At 37.7% G+C, this 23959-nt stretch overlaps 1 protein-coding gene across 1 annotated transcript; it reads right to left on the bottom strand.

The window, feature by feature from the left end:
* Positions 1–392: 392 nt before the first annotated feature.
* DCUN1D1 (defective in cullin neddylation 1 domain containing 1) lies at positions 393–21091 on the bottom strand. Its single transcript, XM_030456441.1, has 7 exons — positions 20968–21091; positions 12094–12308; positions 10740–10908; positions 10020–10150; positions 4919–5001; positions 4581–4677; positions 393–3223 (listed from the first exon to the last, which is right to left on the bottom strand). The coding sequence occupies exons 2-7, from the start codon at positions 12266–12268 to the stop codon at positions 3144–3146; spliced, it is 735 nt and encodes a 244-aa protein (XP_030312301.1). The 5' UTR covers positions 12269–12308; positions 20968–21091; the 3' UTR covers positions 393–3143.
* Positions 21092–23959: the final 2868 nt, after the last annotated feature.

The raw sequence follows: 23959 nt of genomic DNA, 5'->3' as shown, positions 1-23959 counted from the left end.
TGAATAAAAAAAAGTCACCCATGCAGGTTAAGTCTTCAACCATATTTAATCAAATGCACCGTGTGTGTGTGTGTGTGTGTGTGTGGTGTCTTTCTTCACATGCTAAACCATGGCAATGCAGCACAGCTGGAAAACCTCAGCTCCTGTTTGTACTTCTAAACATTTAGAACAAGCAGTAAGCTACATGGTGCAGCAACACCTGAATGATTCCCCACCCACCCCTCCAAAAAAAAACAACCCCAAAACCAAAAAAGCCCCAAACCCCTTACCAATAAAGTGTATTTTATGCAGAAGTCAAGTATTCAGTAACTTATTTTTCCTTCTTAAAAGCATATTCTTGAAGTAAGTCTTGCAAATAATACACTTGAAACAATGCATGAGAAGACTTAGTCATGGCAATTTCACTGGAGCTTTATTGCCTCTGTTGGTAATGAGAGGGATTGTAAGAAGTTACATTTGAACTTACAGAGATATGTAAATGATGGATTTTTTTTTTTACTAAATATAATCTCAAGATTAAGTGTTTTATATCAGGGCACTTCTAATTTTGTACATATTTTATGTATAAAAACAGGTCACAAATGTTTTATGTTCGCCATCTTACTTTTTTCCTTGACATTTGGCAAAATTAAACTGATCCATTCAAGAGGAGATCATCAAATTGAAGACATAAGCACTTACGAATTAAAGCCATCCAAGTAAGCAACTGTCTGCATTCTTAAAAAAAAAAAAAAAAAAAGAAAAACCACACACGTAAAAGAAAAAAAAAAACACATGACCACAACCGAGCACATTTCAATACAAAATATTCCCTGTAAACCAGGCATTTTCTCCTTAGAACAACACCCTGTTAAATCAATGTTTCTTTTAACTCTAGTTAAAAGAAACTTTTAACTTCATTTTGAAAAACTTTTAAGATGCCATCACAGCACAAATAACCCTTTTCTGCAACATAATTAGTCAAAGTTTTATGTATTTCTTTATAATTACACAGTAATTATAAGCGTGTAGTACCAAGCTGGTGACAACACTATTTTGTTGAAAGGATCTGGCATTTGAAAGGAATATTCTCTAAAACACCACGGCATTAAGCCACTCCCCAAGCTCAGACTTTTTTTGAAGGACAAGTCTGTACTGGGATAAAAAGCAAGTCAGTTCTCCTCGCCAAACACAGCATACTTGAAATACTCCATCGGAAACTGTACCAAAACCCTCGAGACAGAAAAGAGCACGCGCAGATACCTTGAGGAGCTTTTTTTCCACCCTCCCCTCCCACCACATAAGTTCAATCCCCATTTATATTTACACGAAATTGAGAAAGGAAATACTGAAAGCAGCAAAACACACGTTTTCTGGCATAGCCAATTCCAGTAGCTGGAGGAGGTTTGCAATGTTTTTGTGGAACTGTATTCTTGAAATAAATGTGTAATTGAGTTTTCCTAAAAGAGCACTGCTCTAAGGGGAGCCAGCCTTACGGTCAACTTCAGAGAATACAAATTAAACAAATTTAGCAGTTTAATAGCTTTTTTTTTTTTCCTAAAATACTTCTAGCATTTGCATAAAAATGTTCTGCTGTTTAGTGCAAGTGCCAATTGCTCATTTCAAAAATAATTTCAGCCTTATCACAGGACTTTTTGGAGCACAGACTTGGATCTTTATCTTTAACTGCTTTTTTTTTTATTTTGTTCCTGGAGCTTCCTGTTCTCTGTTTTCCAGAGCAGTATTTATCAAATCTCTTCACAAGTAACTCAAGTGAGGAGTAAAACACCATGTTTAGAACAAAAGCAGCTCAAGAGCTCTTGTAATATTAAAGAACAATTGCATCTGATAAACCTGGTTTTGAATGAAACAAACAATTTAGTTAAATGCAGTAAGACAATAAGCAGTAGTGATGGATCAACAAAATAATTTAAGCAAACAAAGCCAGTGTAGTAATTAATATCTGATCTGTGCTTGTTTGGGAAAGCTTTACTCTTAAATTTCTGTATTTGGCAACCACAGTGATATGTCAATTAAGGGAAACTCAGCAAGATAATTTTAAAAATGGGTGTCATCCATAATGGCAGTACCTATGTTTTAAAGATTTAACTTACTTCTCAGTATAATGGTTTCAAAACTTAAATTCACATCAAACTCACCAGCTTCTTGTACAACGGGGCCATTTGATCCGTCATACCTCAACCATAAAAATTCCAAAATACTGTATTGTGTAGCAAACATTAAGACACAAAATCAGTATATTCAAGTTTTAGATTTCCACAGAAATGAAAAACCTTTGACAGACAGATAAGCATTTCAAAACTGCAACGAAATCCGATTTCTTAGGAATAACCTAAAGTATATTAGATTCTATCATGACACACACAGCTTATCTCAATGCTGCTCACTGAAGGCTGACTGGAACATTAAACACGGGTGCTTTAAGTGCACAGGAGTTGTGTGCTCAGTCAGTTGATGCACAAACCAATCATTCAGATAGGCACCTGGATACACCAGTATCAACAACCTCGGGTTTTCTTGGTTATTTCTCTAATTGTTATACTCAAACTCACTTACTTAGATGATACTTGTATTTTTAAAAAAAAAAAAAAAAAAAAAAAAAAAAAAAGGAAAAAATGAAGAAATCAGACCCGGTTCACTTAAATATATCACTCTTACAGGAAGTGCTATCAATACAGTCTTTGCAACTAGCCCCAAGTGTATATTTAAGGATTCTTTTAAAAAGTGTTTTGATGTTGATCTGTATAATTCAGATGCCATACAACAGCTGTCTGATGATGACCAGCATTGTGCTTTATATGAAACCAGAAACCTCAAAATAATTATAAAGCTTCTAGGACTTATGGGAGATGAAACTAGGGTGGTCCACCAAAAAAAAAAAAATTAAAAAATCCATGATGAAATCCACAATGTTGGAATTTTAATGGGCAAGAGTGGTCCAGACTAGAAGAAAAGCCCAAACCACCAGTAGAAGAATGAAATACGATATGGTCCAAGATGTATCTTTAAAGGTTTGTCTCAACCCTCAGCCATATTGTGAGGATTGATCTTCAGTTCAGTCCAGCCAGCAGAAATTGACTGTGCAATTTTTCCATTTCAGATATTTGTACAGACTATGTACACTCTAGAAGGGTCCTTTAGTGCTACACTGTCGTACTTTTTGTCCCAGCAATCTGAGGACGTGCAAATTCCACAAAGTCATCAATAAGAACTGGCCATGCTCCTGAAAGAAAAAAACACAGACCAGAATGTAAGAACAAGCCATTCTCTTTAAAGCTTCAGATGTAAATAAATTACTTGCTTCGTAGTCTTAACTAGGTATAAATTCAAGCAAAATATTGCAATTTGATTTTCTGGTTTGATACTTAAGAGCTGCCTAAAGATTTCTACTTCCTTCAAACCCAGTTAATACAAATCCCTTTCAAGAGTCATACTTCATGAACAAAATGGTGAGCATGGGATGAAGCAGTCTGCTGTAAGCAGCAGCCTATCTTAACATGCTACAGCATTTACTGCTCACAATTTGATTTTGCAGGAATGCAATGTTCATCTGTTTGGTAGGATCAGCATCCTTAGCCATACCAGAAAACAGCAGCATGCACTCCAGCAGCTAGCAGTGCAGCACGAAGCTGTAGAAGGCTGCTATTACACTGATACTTCTGTATTCCTTTTCAAGAGGCAGTTAAAATGCACATCAATATTTTACATATTGTGGGCAGCCATATCCAAGAGGTCTCCAGTCATGTGCACGATGGTCATTTTAAGGTTAAAAATAATTGTGGGCTGAGTTGTTTTTTTTTTTCCCCACCTTAAAATATTTGTATTCAAAAATCACTAAAACCAGCCTTCTGCCCCTAATCTTTCTAAAGCACATTGATTTGGGGGGGGCAGTAGCCTTTTTGTTCAATTATAAGGGAATAAGAACTGTCCATAATTATTAAATAAAGTTGCAGAAGATTGCTCCCCTCTGGTGTGGAAGTATCAGAAGTTTAGAGTTTCCTCCACTCACTGAACTGATCTGCTGCCAATGAATGAAGGTAACTAGCTCTTGTTGGCTACAGATGGAAGAGCAAAGGTAAATACAAAAGCTTAAAAGAAACATATTTGGTAGAAAATAACCTATGTTTAGCATTCTCTTCATGTTGCCAGCTTCATTTTAATATTACATGCCCAATCTTCACATAAAGTGAAGCAACAAAACTTATAAAGCCCTCAGCTAGGAAATGTAATCACCAGAGGAGCAAAGGAAGAAATGTAAATGAACAGATTACTTAGCAGAAGATGCCAAGAACAGCACTGACAGAGAATCTGTGGTTTTTAAGTGGACAAACGTCAGGGTTTGTCTCGATAAGAAAGAATTAGTATTTAAGCTCAGACAGAAGAAAATACTAAAAAGTTTCAACATCTCTTTTTTAAAGCTGCAGTAATAAACAGATGCTAACAACACAGAGTAGCTCTCACTGAACTCTAGATCACCAGCAATATTCTAATTCTGCTGTTGTTACACAGCTCTGCCAAAGCAGATACACAGTAATAAATGCAGCAGTTAGAAATTAAGGAAAGACAATGGAAATGTTTACCTTCTTCATCATAGTTAGACATATCATCTGCTATCATTGTACTGAAGTCTAGAAGAAGGTTCCAGGTATCCTTAGGAATTGATCTTTTATGATGTTCCTGTTTGGAGGAGTAGAAAATTTATATTGAAAACTATAAATCAGAAGACCCTTGTACACAAATTTTACTGTCTTGGACACATTTGTATTCTCCAAATATATTTCTCTTGTACACACTATGAAATGCAATATCAGGATTCTGGGTGAAAACAGTCCATTTCATCTATTCAATAGTTTATATGTATTTATCTTCTAAGATTTGAAAATATTGCAGTACAGTTTATGTAAAGACTTAAACTTACCAACAAAAATTTGTTCCACAAGTCTAGAAATTTAAATCTTCCATTAAGTACTAAATTCCAGTAGGCAATAGCCATTTCTAAATCTGCAATATTAAAATATATTATTTTTAGAAATACACATTTCAAATATATTATCACCATATATACCTAATGAAGATAAATAAAATATTCACAAAGGTAAAAAGATTAATATAATACAAATATACTCGTGGAACCTTTACAAAAAGGCAACCATAAAGTATTACACAAATATTTCATATATTTTACTACTACCACTTGAATACAGAAAACCTGGAAAGTGTCCATATTAATAAATAAAATACCCGAAACAATCATGGATATTCCATATGCCTTTTGCTACCTATCAATACCTTAATTACAATTCAGTATAATATTTTTGTCTTAGAAATTCTATTGACTTGAAAGGAAAACGTGAATCATTTTGTACCAAGATCTGTTTTAAGTGCTTATTACATAAATACAATGTATATAAAACTACCTTTTTATTATTTTTAGAGACAACTTGTTAGAGGTGCTGTCTTTGTAACATGGCTTTTGTCAAGCATTCCCTTCTGCAATCAGGTTTCATTTTCAAGAAAATCTTGATACTGTACAAGCAGGTGGTTGATGATCTTTTTTCAGTTGGGTTTTTGGAAGGTTTTTTTGTTGGTTTGAGGTTCCTCTTGTACAAAGACTCCATCTAAATTCTTTCTTGTTTTGAATCTGTTTCTCAGGGTGACTGAGAAACCCCAACTGACAGTTCTGGAACAATTTACTGCCTGTCAGGCAGCTGTGTGCTCCTGTCAGCAGCGGGTGCTGTTATATCGTAGAGGTTAGAGAAAAGTCTGGTTTGTCTAGCACGTCGGGAGGGGGAAAGAAAAAACCTAAACTCCCTGGTATTTGCCAAAGGCTAAACTGCCATGCATTTCACGTTTATAAGTGGCATAACATGTTAGCTGGTAAATAAAATTTACATGTCTGAGCTCTAAATCCTTACCTAGTATGATCTCCACTGTCAGGAATTAACAAGGACCTCTGCACTGTGGGACAAAATGCTACAAACTGTGATCTCACTGAACTCAGAATCCATCACCAAGTACGTACAGTAACGCCAAGAGGCTACCTACTTAAGTGACCTCTTTTTTAACAAAAGCTCTTGTATATTCTGCTGTCCAGCAAATCTCTTATTTAAGAAACAATCCTCTTGTGAGAGCACAGAAAAGAGGGACATGATCAATTGTACCTCAGGCAGAAAACAAAAAGAAAAAGGAAAAAAAAAAAAAAAAAAAAAAAAGAAAAAGGAAAAACCTGAGACAACCACTCCTCTCCTTTCCCCCAGATGTCCAAACTATTTAAAAAAACAAGGAGGTGGTTCTCAGAGGTTAATTCAGTAGCAAACAAAACAAAGCACTAAGTCTGTAATGCTGGAGGGAAAAGAGATGACGATGAGGGAGTTTATGAACTGTTTAGTATCTTTGACATTATAAGATCTTCTCAAAGGGCATGTTCACATTATAAAGCTTTCTGACCAAAGTAAAAAATAAAATTTGTGGACAATTTTCCAGCAGCTGCAAAGGGGTATAATTTCAGACAAAAGTCTATGTTTGAGTTTTGAGAAGCAGAGGATAGTATAAAAAAAAAGTCACTACTCTTCAGTAAATCAGCTATATGTGAAAATAACCAGTGAGTGTAAAGAGTGTATTGCTCTTTAGCAGAAGATTCAGATACAAAAATATGCACTTCAGCTTTCAACTAAAACTACTGCCTTTCTAGAAATGAATAGACACAAACTTCAGATTCAGCTGATCAGTTTCTCAAGGAAAGAAAAAAAAGGAAAGAAAAAAAAAGGAAAGAAAAAAAAAGGAAAGAAAAAAAAAGGAAAGAAAAAAAAGGAAAGAAAAAAAAAAAGGAAAGAAAAAAAGAAAGAAAAAAAGGAAAGAAAAAAAAGGAAAGAAAAAAAGGAAAGAAAAAAAAGGAAAGAAAAAAAAGGAAAGAAAAAAGGAAAGAAAAAAGGAAAGAAAAAAAGGAAAGAAAAAAAGGAAAGAAAAAAGGAAAGAAAAAAAGGAAAGAAAAAAAGGAAAGAAAAAAAGGAAAGAAAAAAGGAAAGAAAAAAAGGAAAGAAAAAAAAGGAAAGAAAAAAAGGAAAGAAAAAAAAGGAAAGAAAAAAAGGAAAGAAAAAAAAGGAAAAGAAAAAAAAGGAAAGAAAAAAAGGAAAGAAAAAAAGGAAAGAAAAAAAAAGGAAAGAAAAAGAAGGAAAGAAAAAAAGGAAAGAAAAAAAGGAAAGAAAAAAGGAAAGAAAAAAGGAAAGAAAAAAAGGAAAGAAAAAAAGGAAAGAAAAAGGAAAGAAAAAGAAAAGAAAGAAAAAAAAAGAAAGTAAAAAAGGAAAGAAAAAAAAGGAAAGAAAAAAAAGGAAAGAAAAAAAGTTTTATTTACTTGTGATACATTAATAGCAGGAATAAAAAAATGGAAGGTCAAACCAGTGCGTATTTTGAATGGTTTATAAACATAAACTATAAACAAACTGTGCATTCTGACACAAACAGTTTTGGGATTATTCTTGTGGGTAAGCAAAGGCCTTTGAAAAACAGATTACAGGATGCTGCAACCACAAACTCATTATGCGAGTCCAAACATGTAGAGCAGAAAGACATGAACACCTTAGGATAAACTACATTTTTAAGCAGAAAATATATTAAATCAAAATACTTGAATGTAAAGATGCAACTTTAGGTTTCCATAACAAAGTCCTTATGGATCAAATATAAAAGTCTCAAAATACACACTCCATTTTTGAGTTTTATCCAGAGAGATGCAGGAGAAGCTTTGTTTGAGATAAGCATCAGCTAAGAGGTATTCTCAACTGATATGCAAATACCACAAGAACTTTTAAGGCATCCACAGTACTTACTGTGGTAATAAGGAATTATGCAGAAGAAATGCACTTCCAGAACTGTGCCTGAACTACTACACAATGTTTGGAAGATTAGAGACCAATATATATTACAATCAATTTGCAAGTTCCTACAAGCAGTTATTTAGACACTACAAAATGAATTGCCTGACTAGGAGCACTTACTTTCTGCACTGTACTTCTCCCAGTGTTCTTTTGCTGCAGGGTTTCCAGAATTACTCTCCCCTATCACAAACTCATGCCTAGAACCATGTCTTTATTGGCATCAAAAGGACTGGTAAGCATCCAGATTTTAAGCTTTGTTCTACATGACTTCCAGACCCAGGCTTAAAAAATAAAAAAAATCTTACACTATATATATGTTATACGACTCTGAGAAAACTGTGCTTGCCTTTGCTACTGTTAAATTTCATAAAGAATCTTTAAGATTAATGAGAAATAAAGCAAGTGACTTAGTTTTCCTGGTACATATTTTTTACTGAAGTCTGTTCTGTCTTGGATCTGCAAAAGATTCATTTCCATAAAGTACTAGGGAAAAATATTCAGAAAAAGAATGCAAGACTTCCTTATACCACAGAAATCTAGAAAAGAAAATAAGAGGAAAGTCCTACATAATCAGTTCTTTTGTTCTGAATCTTTGAAAAAAATTTAACTAAAATGATCATGTAATTACAAACAATAGTGATTTGTCATTTCACTTTTACCACCTTTCAGGATTTTGTAAAGCTCTTAAGGTGAAAAACAACATACAAATGTTACCATTAAATAACATAATACCACATATATACCAAATAAAAAAGAAAAACCCTGCAACTGTTTACATTGCAGAACTGACTCCACATCCACACTCTCCATAACCTTACTTCTATCCTCTCACAATTCAATCACTGTCCACATTTTCCATGCTGCAGCAGCCTAAAAAAAAAATACCATTTTCTAGAAAAAATAAGAATCATCCCATGCACTTATGGCAGGATTCAGATCTGACTATTTGCATGCACAAATATTTTTAAGCAGTTTAAGTGCTCTTTAGGTTCTTCAAAGACAATGAAACAATCCAATTGAAAAGAAGAAACAGCATACAGATGGATGTTAAAGAATGACACAGAGCTGAAACTAAAACATGGAGCTTTTGCTTATTTACTCAGTTTTCAATATTCATTTTACGCCAGAAGCCACAGCCAACACTCATCTTTTCACATGCACATGAATCCATAGCTGAACAGTGGCAGTTTAAGGCATTTTCACTACTGAGAAAAATAAATTCACAAACTGACAAGGAAGAACTGGTCTTTCAGTATTTATTTCTTCTCAAAAGTAGAACAGTTAACTTAAGAAGTTAATATTTAGATAGTCATGAAAACACCATTTATGGGCAATATCTCAACTATACTGTATATAAACAAATAAGCATTCTAGTTGGTTAACATTGCTGCTCCAAGGAAATTTCTGTTCCCCCATTTTTGCTGTATGGAATAGGCAGATCTAAAGTTTGTTCATTTATTCCCATCAGAATTGTGGTGCTCTGTCATTGGTCTGGGATTTTTTTTCCAAAAAGAATTCTATTTAATGAGTGACTCTTCTACTCCACCTGTTGTACTAATCAAAACCACAGTCAGCAGAAGAGCTCAGAAATAAATAGGTAAACACATTCACTAAGCCAAGGGGGGGGGAAAAAAGGCTGTAGGTAGGAGCTGTTACCAACCACACAACATGTATCAAGCCCATAATATAGAAATCTAATCATACTACTCCAATTCTATTTTGCCAAGACATTTTTTTTGGTGTTACAGAAGACTGTATGAATATAATTACATGGAAATCAGTTTTACAGCTTGAATTTATCCTAAAATTGAAAATTCAATTAATCTGTTATGTGTTGCAAATTTTAAGTGGTATAATTATGCCTTTAATGCAAGATGCTTTAATCCACTATTCTTACTGGGAATTGCATGCATTCTTAGTGAAAGAATAAACCCTCTCATATAATTTTGTAGTCTGTACTAATGATGCTGATTTTCCAGCAATTTGAACACCTTAAACTGGCATCTGTCTTTCACAGAGAGACATATATTATCCCAAGGGTGATTATCTTTTAGACTTACTGGATCACTGTAATATTTTCACTTCCTGCTTTAATCAGTCATTTCCCATATTTATGAACAAATGTTTATAATTACGAATACATACCTAAACCTTTCTGTCCTGGATTCTTTGCAAAGTTGAAAGTAAACTGATAAAAATCCTTAAATCTTCCAGGCTCTTTTAATTCTTGTTCCATTTTAGGAATCTGGGCCTTCAGTTTTTCTATGCTGTCACATCTGCATTTTAAAAAGCATGTTTGTGTATTACTAATTTTGCTACAGAATATAAGTTAAGCAAAAATTTATGCAATTTTTGTGGAATACAACATGACTATCAACACTAAATTGAGGAAGCCTTTAACTAGTCTGCACCTGTAACAAAGAAATTAAGTTGCTGTATTTCTTCACATTGTCACTTGCACATACTAGAGAACACATCTGATTCCATAATGTATTAAGGTTTTTGGAAAAAGGTGATAAAGACTACTACATTTTCAAAAAGCAGAGAAAACCCAGGTGTGCTACACTGTAGACCAACACCCTTGCTTTACCTACCTGAGAAACTCTATGGCAACTAAAAAATACTCACACAACCAACGCAAGCAGCACAGGAAGATGCCTCCCTTTTTGTGGTCACCATGCATCCAACACATAAAACAGCAGATGGCTTTTTACAGAGACAGACAAGTGATGCTGGACTCCAAAAAGCCTCTGAGTTCTGAAAGTATGTGACTGTGAACCCCCAAAGCAGAGCTGTTCCACCTTAATGGTCCAGCTTCTGACACAGGATTACAATGTCAGTGTCTAACAGTTACTGTACACTTACCCTAGCTCAGTCATGCCATCCATGAATTCCAGCTTTGAAAATTCACACTGTGTTGCAGCTCGGAATTTCCATGCAATGATGAGCACAGTAATGCTGGCTGGGTCGAGTGCTAGATCATCACAAAACTGCTGTATACCATCTATACCAATTTTATTTTCATCTTGAGGATCTTTGGAATATAAAAGGAAGTATAAAAAAAGCCTAGATTTTTGAAAAAGCTAATTTAGTCAACACAAGTAAACATTTTAAAGAAGCCATTTTTGGGATCAACCCTTAAAAGTGAATATTTTTAAAACAAAACTGACATTTTCAATGCTTAAGCTTTAACAATTGAGAAAGTTGTTACAGTAAAGCTTGCCATACAATGAAGATTATGTTATTTTCATTGAGACACAAAAGCACCAAACATTTGTTTTCTGCCTAATAATATGCATGATACTCTGACTCATTCCACATAGAGAACAATGGTCCTTTCACACCAGCACACTTAATTATTGGCATCTTTGGTAAGACTGTTGATCTGTGTGCCATTATAAACAATTCTGCAGTGTCCATTTGCAAGCTGTACTGATTCAATTATCAAAAGTGCCCATAAACTATTAAGTCAGCATCAGTTTTATGCATTTCCTGGCATCACCAGCATGCATGAGATTGGACATGGTGACCTCCAAGAGGAAAGTTACATTGCCCCATTACCAATTCCACATCAGCCAAGCACATTCCTCTTTACAGGAAGGAATCAACATCTGGTCTGGAAGTGAGATGCTCATATTTCAAGTCCACTAACAAAGATCTACTAATGCAAGCCAACAAAGACTTCAGGAAAATGGTATTTGGATTACGCAGCCATATGAAAACTGTCAGAAAATGCAGCATTTTTAAATTTTTTTTTTTTTAGTGTGCTAAAACACGAATTTTTCTACTGTACTGAATCCACTTCACTATTTGCGGTAAGATACCATCAGTTAAGCAGTGGTTATATAACAGATAAAAAGACTGCTTCCTGCTCTTATTGCAACTCATAATATGCAGAACATCAATAAAAATTAAGATGGAATCCATGCTTGGTATGCAACCTTTCACTTTGTCAGGAGTGAGTCCTGAATGATTCCAGTTCTAGACATTAATCTTGTATATATGTACTTACAACAAACAACCACATAAAATTCTCATGGTGGGAAAGCCTACATATATAGAAAGCCCTTCTAACTTCTATTATTAGTAATACAAAAAAAAATTTTTTTGAAAGCATCAGTTAAGATTTCCAAGCACAAGAGTACAGCTGCAATGATACACTGTAGGTAAGAACACATACATATAAATAAGAAATAAGCCTTAAAAGTCAGGTACTTACCTTTGTATCTGTTATATAGTTGTTCTAACTTCTTTCTGTCCAGTGATCCTTTAACACTCTCTCGTATATAAAGTTCAGGATTTTGGAAAAAGTTGTCTGTTGCAACATCTAACTTCCAGTCATTTTGGGACAAACAACTCACTGCTGTCTTTTCACTAGATTGTGTGAAAACCATAAACTGACGCACTTTATCCTTCTGTGATGATTTCAACTTGCTCTGGTAAAAATAGACAATACTGTAACTAGAAATATTATACTGGACAGAAAAAAAAATAATCAAGCAATACATCAGCATTGTTAATATTTTTTAATCAGTTCTTTTTTAATTTTCACAAGCAATTCAGACTTTCTATAACTGCCTGGGCAGTTACAGACACCCAAACCACGGTTTGATTTTTTCAATTTAAACTTACCTATATTGTTCATATTTTACATTGAAACAAAACTTGAGTCAAAATCATTACAAAACTCATGCTGGCAAAGCAATCACAGGAATAAAAAATGAGTATTCTTATGCATATTTGTAGAGAGAGGTGAAGGGGGCATAGCCAATTCATATACACCTGTAAGAATGGAAACTTCTCTCTTTAAACCAATTTATTATTTTTAAAAAAACCAAACCAAAAATATTCTCCTCTTAACAGAAAAACGCTACACCTACCAAAAAAAGGGCAACTGAGATGGCTAAATAAAGCCCATAGCTACCAATATATTGACAGATTAGTTCCTCAAGAGATGCAACAGAGAAGTCTCTGTAGCAGCTCACCAGCACTGCAAGAGAGGCTGCCATTCATTTAGTCCCAGCTGATAGAACTAATAGAAACACCAGCGAGTGCAGGACCAATATTTCTTGATGTGCCCCCTTGGTGGCAGCAAGGAACTAGGCTGGGTCATTCATTTCAGGGAGCTGCACATCGAAGTAACTTTAGACTTATCTTTTTTTTTTTTTTTTAAACAAACAAACAAACAAACACACAAGAAAAAATCCACTTTGAAGGTGCTCAACATAACTTGCAAAACATTACTGCGAGGAGGCATTGTCTTCATTTCACAGGTGCAGCAACTGAAGCTAAGAAAAAGAAAAAGGGGGGTAAGTTAACTTTGCCAGAGGCAGGTGGGCGAGTGAGTAGCCAAGGAGAGAGCTCTGGAATTTCAGGCCTCCTGCCCAGACCAAGAGAAATCTTCTTTGCTCTAGCACAAAACTGAATGGAGAACTTGCTGCCAGTAATTTATCAGCATAGAGTGATTCCCAAGGATATTTTTTATGAGGAGAAACACACTCAGTATTTTCAGTGGTGTAAGTTATACAAAATTAACTGCTGCTAGGCAGAAACCAATCACACAGCTCTTGTATTTAAATACAAATTCACTTCTAAAGTGCAAATCAAAAAGAGTCCTCGAGTTTCAACTTGGTAAATAGAAGTTCTGACTTTTAAGTCAGGATTAGATTTCTTACATGGCACAAATGTTTTATTTGTAGTTTACCATGCATTCTAACCAAAACTTTTATGTTCTGTTGACTATTGTAATTTCCAAGTGCACTGCTTCCTCTCAGGGAGTATGGAAGGAGGAAGGGCCATAAGAAGTCTCTAGATGTGATCAACTACCCTCAGCCAAAAAACTAATTGCTCAGGAGCAGTATGGTCTCAAGCATTTCATTCCAAAGGATAATTACTGTCCAATTGTATGATCATTAATAAACTGAACTAATGTTTCTGAACACAAATTCATATGCTCTAGAAGTCAAAATCAGTTGCTGCTTGATGACAGTGAACACGAACACCATTGTATGCAAGAGTAGTTAAGTTACCAGCTTCAGAGTTACATCTTTAAAAAAAAGTAAAAGTACCACATTTGGCTTAAAGTGATGCCCACATCATCTATTAGATAGATATCCTTTAATTCGAGGTTCCTTAAAAAAATAATCTCCCGCAAAGAAAACCAACCCTGTATCTACAGCACTTAGCTGAAAATAAAATTTTAGCACACACTGCAGACTTAAAGAGAGTAGTATCAGTCAGGCTATACTATTTTTAAAGTTACAAGGTGTTGCTGCTAAGTTTCTCACTTGGGATCATTTGCTACAAACATGTTTCTGAAACTCAGATTTTCAGAAGTGGTTCTAGATAAAGGTCAAGTTTTCAGATCAGGTCCTGGCAAAGACCCACTGCTAAGAGCTTCAGCAAACTTCAAGTACCACAGCAGACATTTAGCACTTCACAATACTGAGCTCAAACTCTCACAAGTATCATTTACACTGACAAAGCCACATGGAATGGCTTCCCAAAACAAAGAGTCAATTTTGGTTCCACTTTTTAGAAACACACCATAAACTTAGGTATATTAAAACACTGATTGAAATCCCAACTGCAGATGAAACAATCCCAAGGCTAATTTTCTCTAACAATACCAGCTTCCTCAAACCAGTTCAATACAGCCAAGACTCCTTGAGCACCACAGACTTAGCTGCATTAAAGGGCACAGTCACACTTAAGACCTTTGCTTTTCTCTTCTCTTTTTTGACAAAACAGGTGCCTTTAATCACTTTTTCTTGGTTGCTTGGTTTATGTTGGGTTTCTTAACATGTACACATAAGTATGCATAGGGCTTGTAACTGGAAGCATTCTGCATAACCTCAAGAGGCTTTCTTCTGCCCTACTCTTGCAAGGGTAAACTCTAAAAGTAATGACACAACAAAAAGTCCAGGAACAGATTTACAAGGGTTTCAACATGGATGTCCAAGACCACAAAATGTAGTTGGTTTTCTACAGAGTCACATAAAAGGAGAATGGAATTGATTAGATAAAAAAATGGCAGTTTAAATCACTTCTATGACAAAATTTAAGTGATAAATATACATATTTATATGCACCTGAGGTCTCCTGTGCTTGGGGGCCCCCAAAGGGATAGTAACAATATCAATTTTTTTTTAAAAAGAAAACATTGATTTACCGGGAGCCAAGAAGCTGGTGACTCTAATTCATATAGCATTCAGTAATATATTAAGATGCAATAAATCACACTGTTCAGCCAAAGTCTTTTTATGGAGTAACTATATTTTACTGGTCTAATACAAGTTTATTTTTAGTGAAGAACTGCCAAAGCCTTCTCTTTCTATCTGATGAATGCTTCTGCAGAAGTTCGCCAATATGGACAAGGCACTCCACATCCTAAGTGACTGGACAACTCTTTGAGGGCCTACTACAGGACAGCAAGAGATAAAATTACTGCTGAGCTTTTATTATCCTATTATAGCTCTTCTTTCATCACATTGAAAACCCACACTTCAAGCAGGAAAAGGTTCCAAGCCTTCTGCACTTTCAAGGGCTATTTCTAGAAACTGAGCTCTAACAGACTATTATTGTTTTAAGTGTTTGATACAGAAGCCAGAGCACCCTATAACCTCTAATCCTGTAGTCATCAGGTAACAAATACCTAATACTTCAATTGATTGTGCTGTAATGTAATGCAATCCATTTAAAACATCATTAATTAAGACAGAATTTTATTTTTCTTGCTAAAATATACAAATGAAAACCAATAGAAAACAAACGGAAGAAATTTTCTGATAGGTCTTACCCCCTGGAGTAAAAGGAAAAATTCAGAGCCTCAAGCATTTAGTAATTTTGTATGGTATCTTTTATAATGAGGATGTTGTAAGAGACAAGACACTTACTTTTAAAACACAGAATTACTTTTCTAACTGAAAAACTACATAACGGAGATTCTTGGAACTGCAATAATTAAATCCAATGAATATCTGATGATACAATATTAGTTTTAAAAAGAAAAATTGCCTCTCTATCAAGTACCAAATTTGACAATTCCAATTCAATAACCCATTCTTGACAGTGATGAGTATCAGGTATGTCAGTGAAAGATTAAATTTTTTTTAAATACTTGGGGCTTTTTTCCCCCAAAGTTTTTCTTTCTTTGTTTTCCCCTAGCCTTAGACTAAAACTCCTGCCTTCTAGAGGGGTAAACTTCCTCACTCTGGGTGGGGAAGGAATTAAAAAGAAAAAAAAAAGCATGCAACAACTGATCTGTCAACTCTGACTGTATTATACAGTTGTTTTTCCTTACCTTCTACACTCAATTTTTAATCACCTCTGATTCAAAGACAAGCTCTTCACACTGATCATCAGCATCTTGGGAGTAACAACCTTCATCCCACACCACCTGGTAAAACCCTGTTCCTGGACTTTGCTAAAGGTCAGCTGCCAGCTACACAAGCAGTGCATGATCAGTTTGAGGTATCCCTGCCAAAAATTCCTTATGGACTCCATAGAAGGCATTCCTGCACTTACTCCTTAATGAGTAACTACTTTCCACCTTTCCCATCCCAGCTACGGCTTACAGAAGATCCTGATTCCTGCCAACTAAAGGAATTTGAACAATGTGACACCTGTGCTTTCATTTCAGTCAGGCCTCAAAGAAAAGCCTGTTATGTTTTCATGCATGTGACAGGTAAAAGCCTTTTCTAAAACAGGACCAACCTCTACAAAGTTTAGGCTTTTATACAATAGCAAGAGGGAAGCATCCTTGGACTTTCAAAGGACCCCAGTGACATCAGCTGAAATACAGAAAAATGGGCTCGTGCATGTAATAACCCTACAAACCATGAGTGAACAGTTTTGTCATGTCTTTACACAACACTAATGGTCAAGAGAGTATTTCTCCCTTACTGTCTGAATCACTCCATCTGGGGCTGTATCCATTAAAGGAATGTACAAGTCATCCAAAAATAACCTAGCTTAATGCTTGTATTCAACAAAATACATGGCAAAAGTTTAAAAGGCAAATCATAAATATTTTTCTTTCTTTGATAAGAAAATAAAAATTAATAACAAAAACAGAAGTCTGTGAATACACTGAAAAACATTTTAATCTACCCACTGTGATGTCATACATGTATAATACCAAAAAAACCCAAACAAAAAAAATCCAGGTTAAAGACAAACCCAATCAAATAGCGGTAGTTTCTGTATAATCTAAACAAACATGTCCTTTAAGTACATTTTATTTTCTACAGCAGTTCCTTGAAAAGAGGGCAAACAAATTAAGACCATCAGGACATTTTTAAGCTTCTGTTCCAAACTGATGTGAAATCCATTTGTCTGCAATAAAACAGAACAAACCTGGAAAATTTAAAAGGTCTGTTGAGCTATAAAAACCAAGGAAAAAAAATCACAAGCAACATAAAATCAAAGTTGCTTTTTACACCTCAAATGTTCTTTTAGTGGATAAAATCACTGTAGTTCTTGCATATGGGCAGAAAAAAATTCACAGAAGACCCATATATAGCTACTCAGAAAAATGCAGTAGTTGTAACAGTGAGTTAAGGTAATTAATATTAACCGGAGAGATGAAAGAAACATAAAAATTCAGGATTTTCCAATTGAAAGGCAAAATAAACCTGTCAATTTTTAAATTTTCGTAACTCTGGTCCAGGGCACAAGCTCTGTTCATCCATTAGAAGCTGCATTCATATTCTATATTTGCATTGGCACCATAAAACATGAGTAAAATATCAAGAGTTACATAATAAATTTTACACCTTGTTCTCAAGAGTAGATGATATTCCTGCGTAATTTTTTCATGGCTCTAGTTAAAAGTAGTTTTACAGTGCAAGTTCAAAGGGTTCTCTGGTAAGCTAGGAGAGGAAACAAGATCATGCACCATCTTGTCTAGCACTCAGATTACTCTGTCCTAAGCATAATGCCGAGAATATACAAATTTTACTATGGGAGAACCAAAACTATATAGTATCAACAAAATACTACATACACGAATATGCACTATACGAAACAGTCCTGCAGAACAGCTTGTTGAGTTAAACACTACATAACAATGTCATGAAGTATAATAACATTACAAGAGACAGTGTCAGAAATTAGATTCTTCTAATACTCAATTTTTACAACTTCCTGTCACCTGAGGTTTGCAATGAGAAATTATGTATTTATCAGCATAGAAATATTCTTCAGACAACACAAACTGGATATTGTAATACATAATGTAAATAGAGACAAGGCTACCATTTGGCTCTGGATAAAGATATGAAGACTCACACACTTGCCTTGATTATCACACATAGTCCTAAACACATTAAATCATTCAGAACAGTATGGGTAGCTCTGCTCCTCAGGGAAGAAGTAGGCTGAGTATTAAGGAACAGCTTGCTGCTCTCTCTTTGATTCGGAGGCACATTACTCGTCCTCACAATGAGATGAAACAGTCATATACCAAAAGATAAGGTGAAGGAGACCACTCCTACAGATGCTTCTCAGTTCAAACGAAAATGTGGGTAAGAGAGGCTGATTGCTATCAGTAATCCAAGGAACATCACTATGATGGTGTACCTGAGTACTGAACAGAGAACACTTTTCAAGTTACCTAAAGGGCCATGGTGAGCCTAAAAGTCTGCTATAATGGTCACCCTTCCAGGTATTGGGGAAAAAAAGACCGTTTGAAAGCAGAAAACCTTCGTCCTGCAAGCACTGGACATATAAACACTGGTGAGGCCAAGTCTGATCCAGAAGCTCTCTGACTGGCAATGCTGTGTGGGTGAGCAGGAGCCAGGGCCCTGCTGAAGGAGCCTATACCACAGCATCGCTGTGCTGGAGAAGCAGCCTGGCCCCAGGAACCTGCCACAGCCACCAGACTCATCAGAGCAGTAATATATACAGGCAGAAAAATGGGAGGTTGAATCTCATGCTTCCAGATGGACATTTCAGATCTCTGTGGAGAAGTCTCCCTTTGTCCTGACTAAACAGAGGATTGTGACATACTGCAAGTACAGGTACAGCATCCTATGCCTCTGCGCTAGAAACAACTCATACCTGCACGTACTGCTTATAAAAGCTGCAGCCTATCATTTAGTCCCACTTCAGTGTCTACACCATCCTTTCACCTGGGTGTTGGGAGTCAACAAGCATAACCTAGAAAATAGTTGTTTGCATAGCACCTAGAGTACTATGCTCGGGGCCATGAATAGAGTATTCAGATACTCCCTCCAATCTGATAAATACAAATCTACCAGTACAGCATTGTTCCACAGAATTTATCTTCTCATTCCTTGGTTGAGTATTTCCAAGAACACTAAGCACATAGGATTCTGCTGTTTCTCACAAAAAGTTATTATTAGAATAATGTGTCTCACTATTTCTGTTATATTGCCTCCTACTATAGTACTGTTCAATTGAAACTTCTAACCACAATGCCAGCCAATAAGTAAGCACAAGACATCAGCTGTATATTCTGCATAACTATGCTGGATATGCTGTGAGACAGCTCTAGGTGATTTTTATAGAAAAAATTCTTCATAAAAGTTGTGTAACATTACTGCATGAGTGCTATTTGACACAGTCCCAGAATTGAAGAATTACAATAAGACACCTCTACAGCCTGAACTTTACCCAGACTTTAGTTTTAAGCTCCCATAAAAAAAGAACCTCACATGCTCACATGAAGATCTATGTCCAACTATTCAATAAAAGCTTACACTAGTAACATAGTGACAAGTCTATTAGAAGTCTACATACTGTACCACTAAATTTTTATGGCAAGAGAACTCCATCAGTTACAGGTGACATTTTAATTTTTTAATAGGTTTTTAACACTGCTTGCTAGAGTAGAAGTTAATACTACTCTAGCAAGCAGTGTTAAAAGGGTGGTTTCTGTATAATCTACTCTTAATTGTACTCTTGCTAGAGTAGTATTAACTTCTACTCTAGCAAGCAGTGTTAAAAGGTATAAGATATCTTTATACTAACAAGGGTACATCAGTAGATCTTGGACTCCCTCCTCCACCCTTACTAAGAAAATATAGCTGCTATACAAAAGTATTGCTTTAAACTGTACAGGTGCAGCTAAAGCTGTATAACTTTTTTATACAAACAAAGCCTAGAAGTATGACTTATAAATACATTGCCTCGGGTGGAATATACACTGTTCAAGAGACCAGTAAGGGCCCTCCTTATTCAAAGCTAAAGAATGTCTTTTTTCTTTTGTTTAGGCAAAGAAAAATAGCAAATTTTGTTCCAGCCGCTGTGGTTTTTCTCTTGTAGAGGGAAGAGAGAAAGTCAAGTTGATTTGAGAGTCCCTCCACTATAAGGAAAAAAATATGGGGAAAACGCAGGATAGATGGGTCCTCCCTTACAACACTTGCATGAATAAAAGCCTTACCAAAACCACAAAACAATTACCCAGAAATTATCCAGTATCATCCCAGTTCAAGAAGGATCAATATATTCAACTTTCCCAGAGAAGTTAGAGGGCTCAATAGGCCCCGAGCTACACAAAATGGTGCAAAGAACCCCAAGTAGCCCCTGGTTTCTGGCAGCCCCCTGTGCTCTCTCCAGTCGCTGATGCTCATCGTCCCATGCCGGGCACAGACCGAGATGCCCTCCAAAACGCCTTTATTGCCCCTGTCCCATACAAAGGTGCCTGAACCTTCATACGAGTTGCAAGCGAGCACCTTCCCCGTGGTGCGGAGGCCTGACAGAGCCCGGCGGGCAGGCGGCCTTCTCAGGATCTCGGCGCCCCCCACCTAGGCCCCGGCGCTCTCCCCTCCCCAGGAGCAGCCTCCTGCCTGCCCGCCCCGCGGCCAGCGGCCCCGGCACACCGCGCCGCCCTTCCCGGGCCCCGCGCTGCCTGCTTGGTAGGAGTGCCGAGAAGTCCACCGTCCCAGGCCATCACGCCCCGGCTGAGGGGCCCTGGGGACCGGCGCCTTTGCCTCTCCCGTCGAGACGCTCCCGGACACCCCAACCCGCCAGGACTAGGCCCCAGCTGCCCCTGCGGCACCGACGCGGCTGAGCGGCACCAAGGCGCAGAGCCGGGCCGGGCCAAGAGGCGACCCGGGAGGACACTCACCATGTTGAGGGCTGTGCAGGCCTCTTCCCTCCCGGTTCAAGCAGAGGCTGAGGGCGTCGGCGGCAACGGCTTCCTTCGGCGGCAGCAGTGGCAGCTCCCGGCTCCTCACGGGCCCTTCCGCCGCCTCCCGCTCATGCGCAGTGCGGCGCATCCCCCGCGCCGGGAGCCGGCGCTGCGCGGTTTTGGCGGAGCGGGCGGGAGCCTTCACTGGGGGTGGCTCGGTAGCCTCCCCTGCCCACGGGGGGACGACGACTCCGTCCCGCTCCCGGATTCCTCCGGGAGCGGCGAGGAGCGGCCGGGGCGCGGCGGTTGGGGCTGCGGCGCGAGCGGCCGTTGGTTACCGCACGCAGATGAGGTGGGGGGCACCGCACCGGGGAGAGACCTCGTCCCGAGGCAGGGAAGGGAAGCGAGAGGAGGGGGTGGAAAGCCCCGCTCCTGGCTCTCTTCTGTTACTGAGGGGTGGGGGTGGCTGCTGACCAGCGGCGGGGTTCAGACGAAGAGAGGAGGCGGGGTGGGAGGAGGGAGGTTGTGGTGCGGTCGGATCCCGCCGCCCTAAGGCGCGGACCGCCCGGCATCCCGCCCGGCTCCCCCCCCACACACACACCCGGGGTCCATACCCTCCGACCCGCGGTCATCCCGCGTCCGCTTTTCTGTCAGGAAATCTCCTTATGTTTTTTGTTTTTTTTTTCCTCGAGTAAAACGTTTTGCGAGGGCTCAGCGCGGGGTAGCAGCCCATTCCCGCCGCGCCGAGCTGGCAGAGGTGTTTTCACGGTGTTTGCCGTGGGTAGACAGACGAGCAGCCCCGAGGGAATTCTCACTCTAAAGGCATGAATTTAAAGAGGTGGGATGGGAGAATCCTGTGGGCTTTACAGAACGGATTTGCAAAGGCAGCAGAAGACATTTTGCTGAGCAGCCACGCAGACCTGGGGAAGGTGAAGTCTCCGGGCGGCAGTTTCACAGGCATTTTCCCATGGGACCACTTCCACACTTTAAAGATTTTCCTGCTAGAGGTTATTATCCCCTTTGGCAGCCGTTGCTTCCAAGTGGCTGTCGACAGGAGAAGCCTTTTCTGCAGTAGCATAGTTCTACTAGAAAAAGAGGTTGCAGGGGTTAAATCTCAGTGCCCCGACAGTAGTTTTATCTCAGGAAAGCTTACTCAGTCTACTCCAGACTTTTGGCAGAGAGATCGGGGGAAATAGAACCTTTGCTGATAAAACTCAGTGGAGGCAAACTGCTAGTTTGAAGGACAAAACGTTCGAGATTTGATTCATGTGCTCTCATCTGCTGATCCTGAAGTAGTAAGGTTTTGTATTTATGTTACATGATGGGTATGACTACACGCTGCACAAACAAATTAAGACTTGAGAAAGCCCTTCTTCATGATGGATGTTCAGAGGTTACATGTATGTTTTTATAGAAAAGGGTCTGAATTGCTTCTCACTTGTTTCACTGAAAACCAGAGCTAATCTTAGATGGAGTAAGGGGTTCAAGTAGTGTTTGGAGAGGAGGATCAGGCCTGTTCTGTGTACAATTCTGCTAATGTTCTGAGACAGGAAAATTAAGGGTGGTCTTAAGTACATGGAACTATGTGTGAATTCAGCAATCACGAGACACTAGGTGCCTGGATCCTTCTGAAAAGTCTGTTTTTAAAAATGAGGATGGCTGTAAAATGACCAGTGTAGGCAGCCATGAAGATGGCACATCAGCTCAGTCCATGTGAACCATGGCAGGGGAGACAAAGCCAGACCTGAAAATGCTGTTTCCTTGAGTTAGCTAATTGCCATCACTATAACGTGCCGTGACAGCCCTCCTGCCATCTGAAAACACACATCAGACCTTCTTGAGATTTGTTGTGACTGTAACAATAATCTGAGAGATGACCTGTGATTACAGTGGATTCCTCAGGCCACATGATTTTAAGTGGCTTGGTTTTCCCCAGTATCTGTAGGTCTTGATGGTTTTCTGTATTGATGTGTTGAAAATGTGTCCGGGAGCACATAGTGTTTAAATGTATCTATTTAACAAGTTGTACATAAGATTTTTTAACATAAAAGAAAGCTGAAATAAGTATTAATCTTACTGCTGCTTTTGTTCAAAGTAAAAACATCAATTAGCTCCTAATTAAAAAGGTACTGAAATCAGCACGATCTTTCACTTTGTTTTCAAATGAGTTTTAGACTCAACTTGCAATATATTAACACCTGGTGTTACAACAACTATTTAAGAGAACAAAGAACTTCACATGCAGGAGCATTCGTAAGTTTTAATAAAGTGCTACTTACAACAGTGGTAATTCTCAGATATTATCTAGAAGACTTGATTTTATGCCTTCCAATAATTATTTTAAAAACATTCCTTCAAAAATTCACCCTTGCTACGACTTTTAGCTCAATCCATTATTTTAATCTTCTGTCTGGGTTACAAATTAGCAATATTTGAAGTAGCTGCAGGTTTGGTCAAAGTAGTTCTCAGTACTTCAGTTCAAGTAGTTCTGGCTGTGCCTTTTGTTTGTTTGTTTGTTTGTGTTTTGTTTTGGTTGGGGGGGGGGTTGTTTGTTTTGTTTTGTTTTTCTGGGAGTCAGGAAATTCAGACTCTGCTTCCAGCTTTGACTGATTTATGATTTGGTCTCTTCAACTACCTCTACATTTTGAACTCCCATCTCATAAGGTATGGAAAAACATACTTAATTGCTTTGCAGGGGCTTCTTTGGGCAGATAAAAATGGATAATTCAGTGAAATGCAAGTGAAATATAATAAAATGTGAAATGCAGATTAACAGTAGTCCTAGCGTGCATGCTACAGTTCTGTGGTTTGTTTGAACTTAAACTGAAAAAAAACCCTAACCAATTATAAGGTGAAACTGTACATGAGAAAATAACAAAAGCAGCTTCCCACTGCCATTTTAAGTCCAATGATATGGATCTTAGTGTGAACTACAGTATACTCTTCTGTCTTGACTTCTAGCATGTTTCCATGCGTATGTCCAAATCTA

Source organism: Calypte anna, chromosome 9 (genome assembly GCF_003957555.1).
Source record: "Calypte anna isolate BGI_N300 chromosome 9, bCalAnn1_v1.p, whole genome shotgun sequence".
NCBI lineage: Eukaryota > Metazoa > Chordata > Aves > Apodiformes > Trochilidae > Calypte > Calypte anna.
The sequence above is the reverse complement of the archived record's forward strand: the minus strand, read 5'-3'. Positions and strand labels throughout refer to the sequence as shown.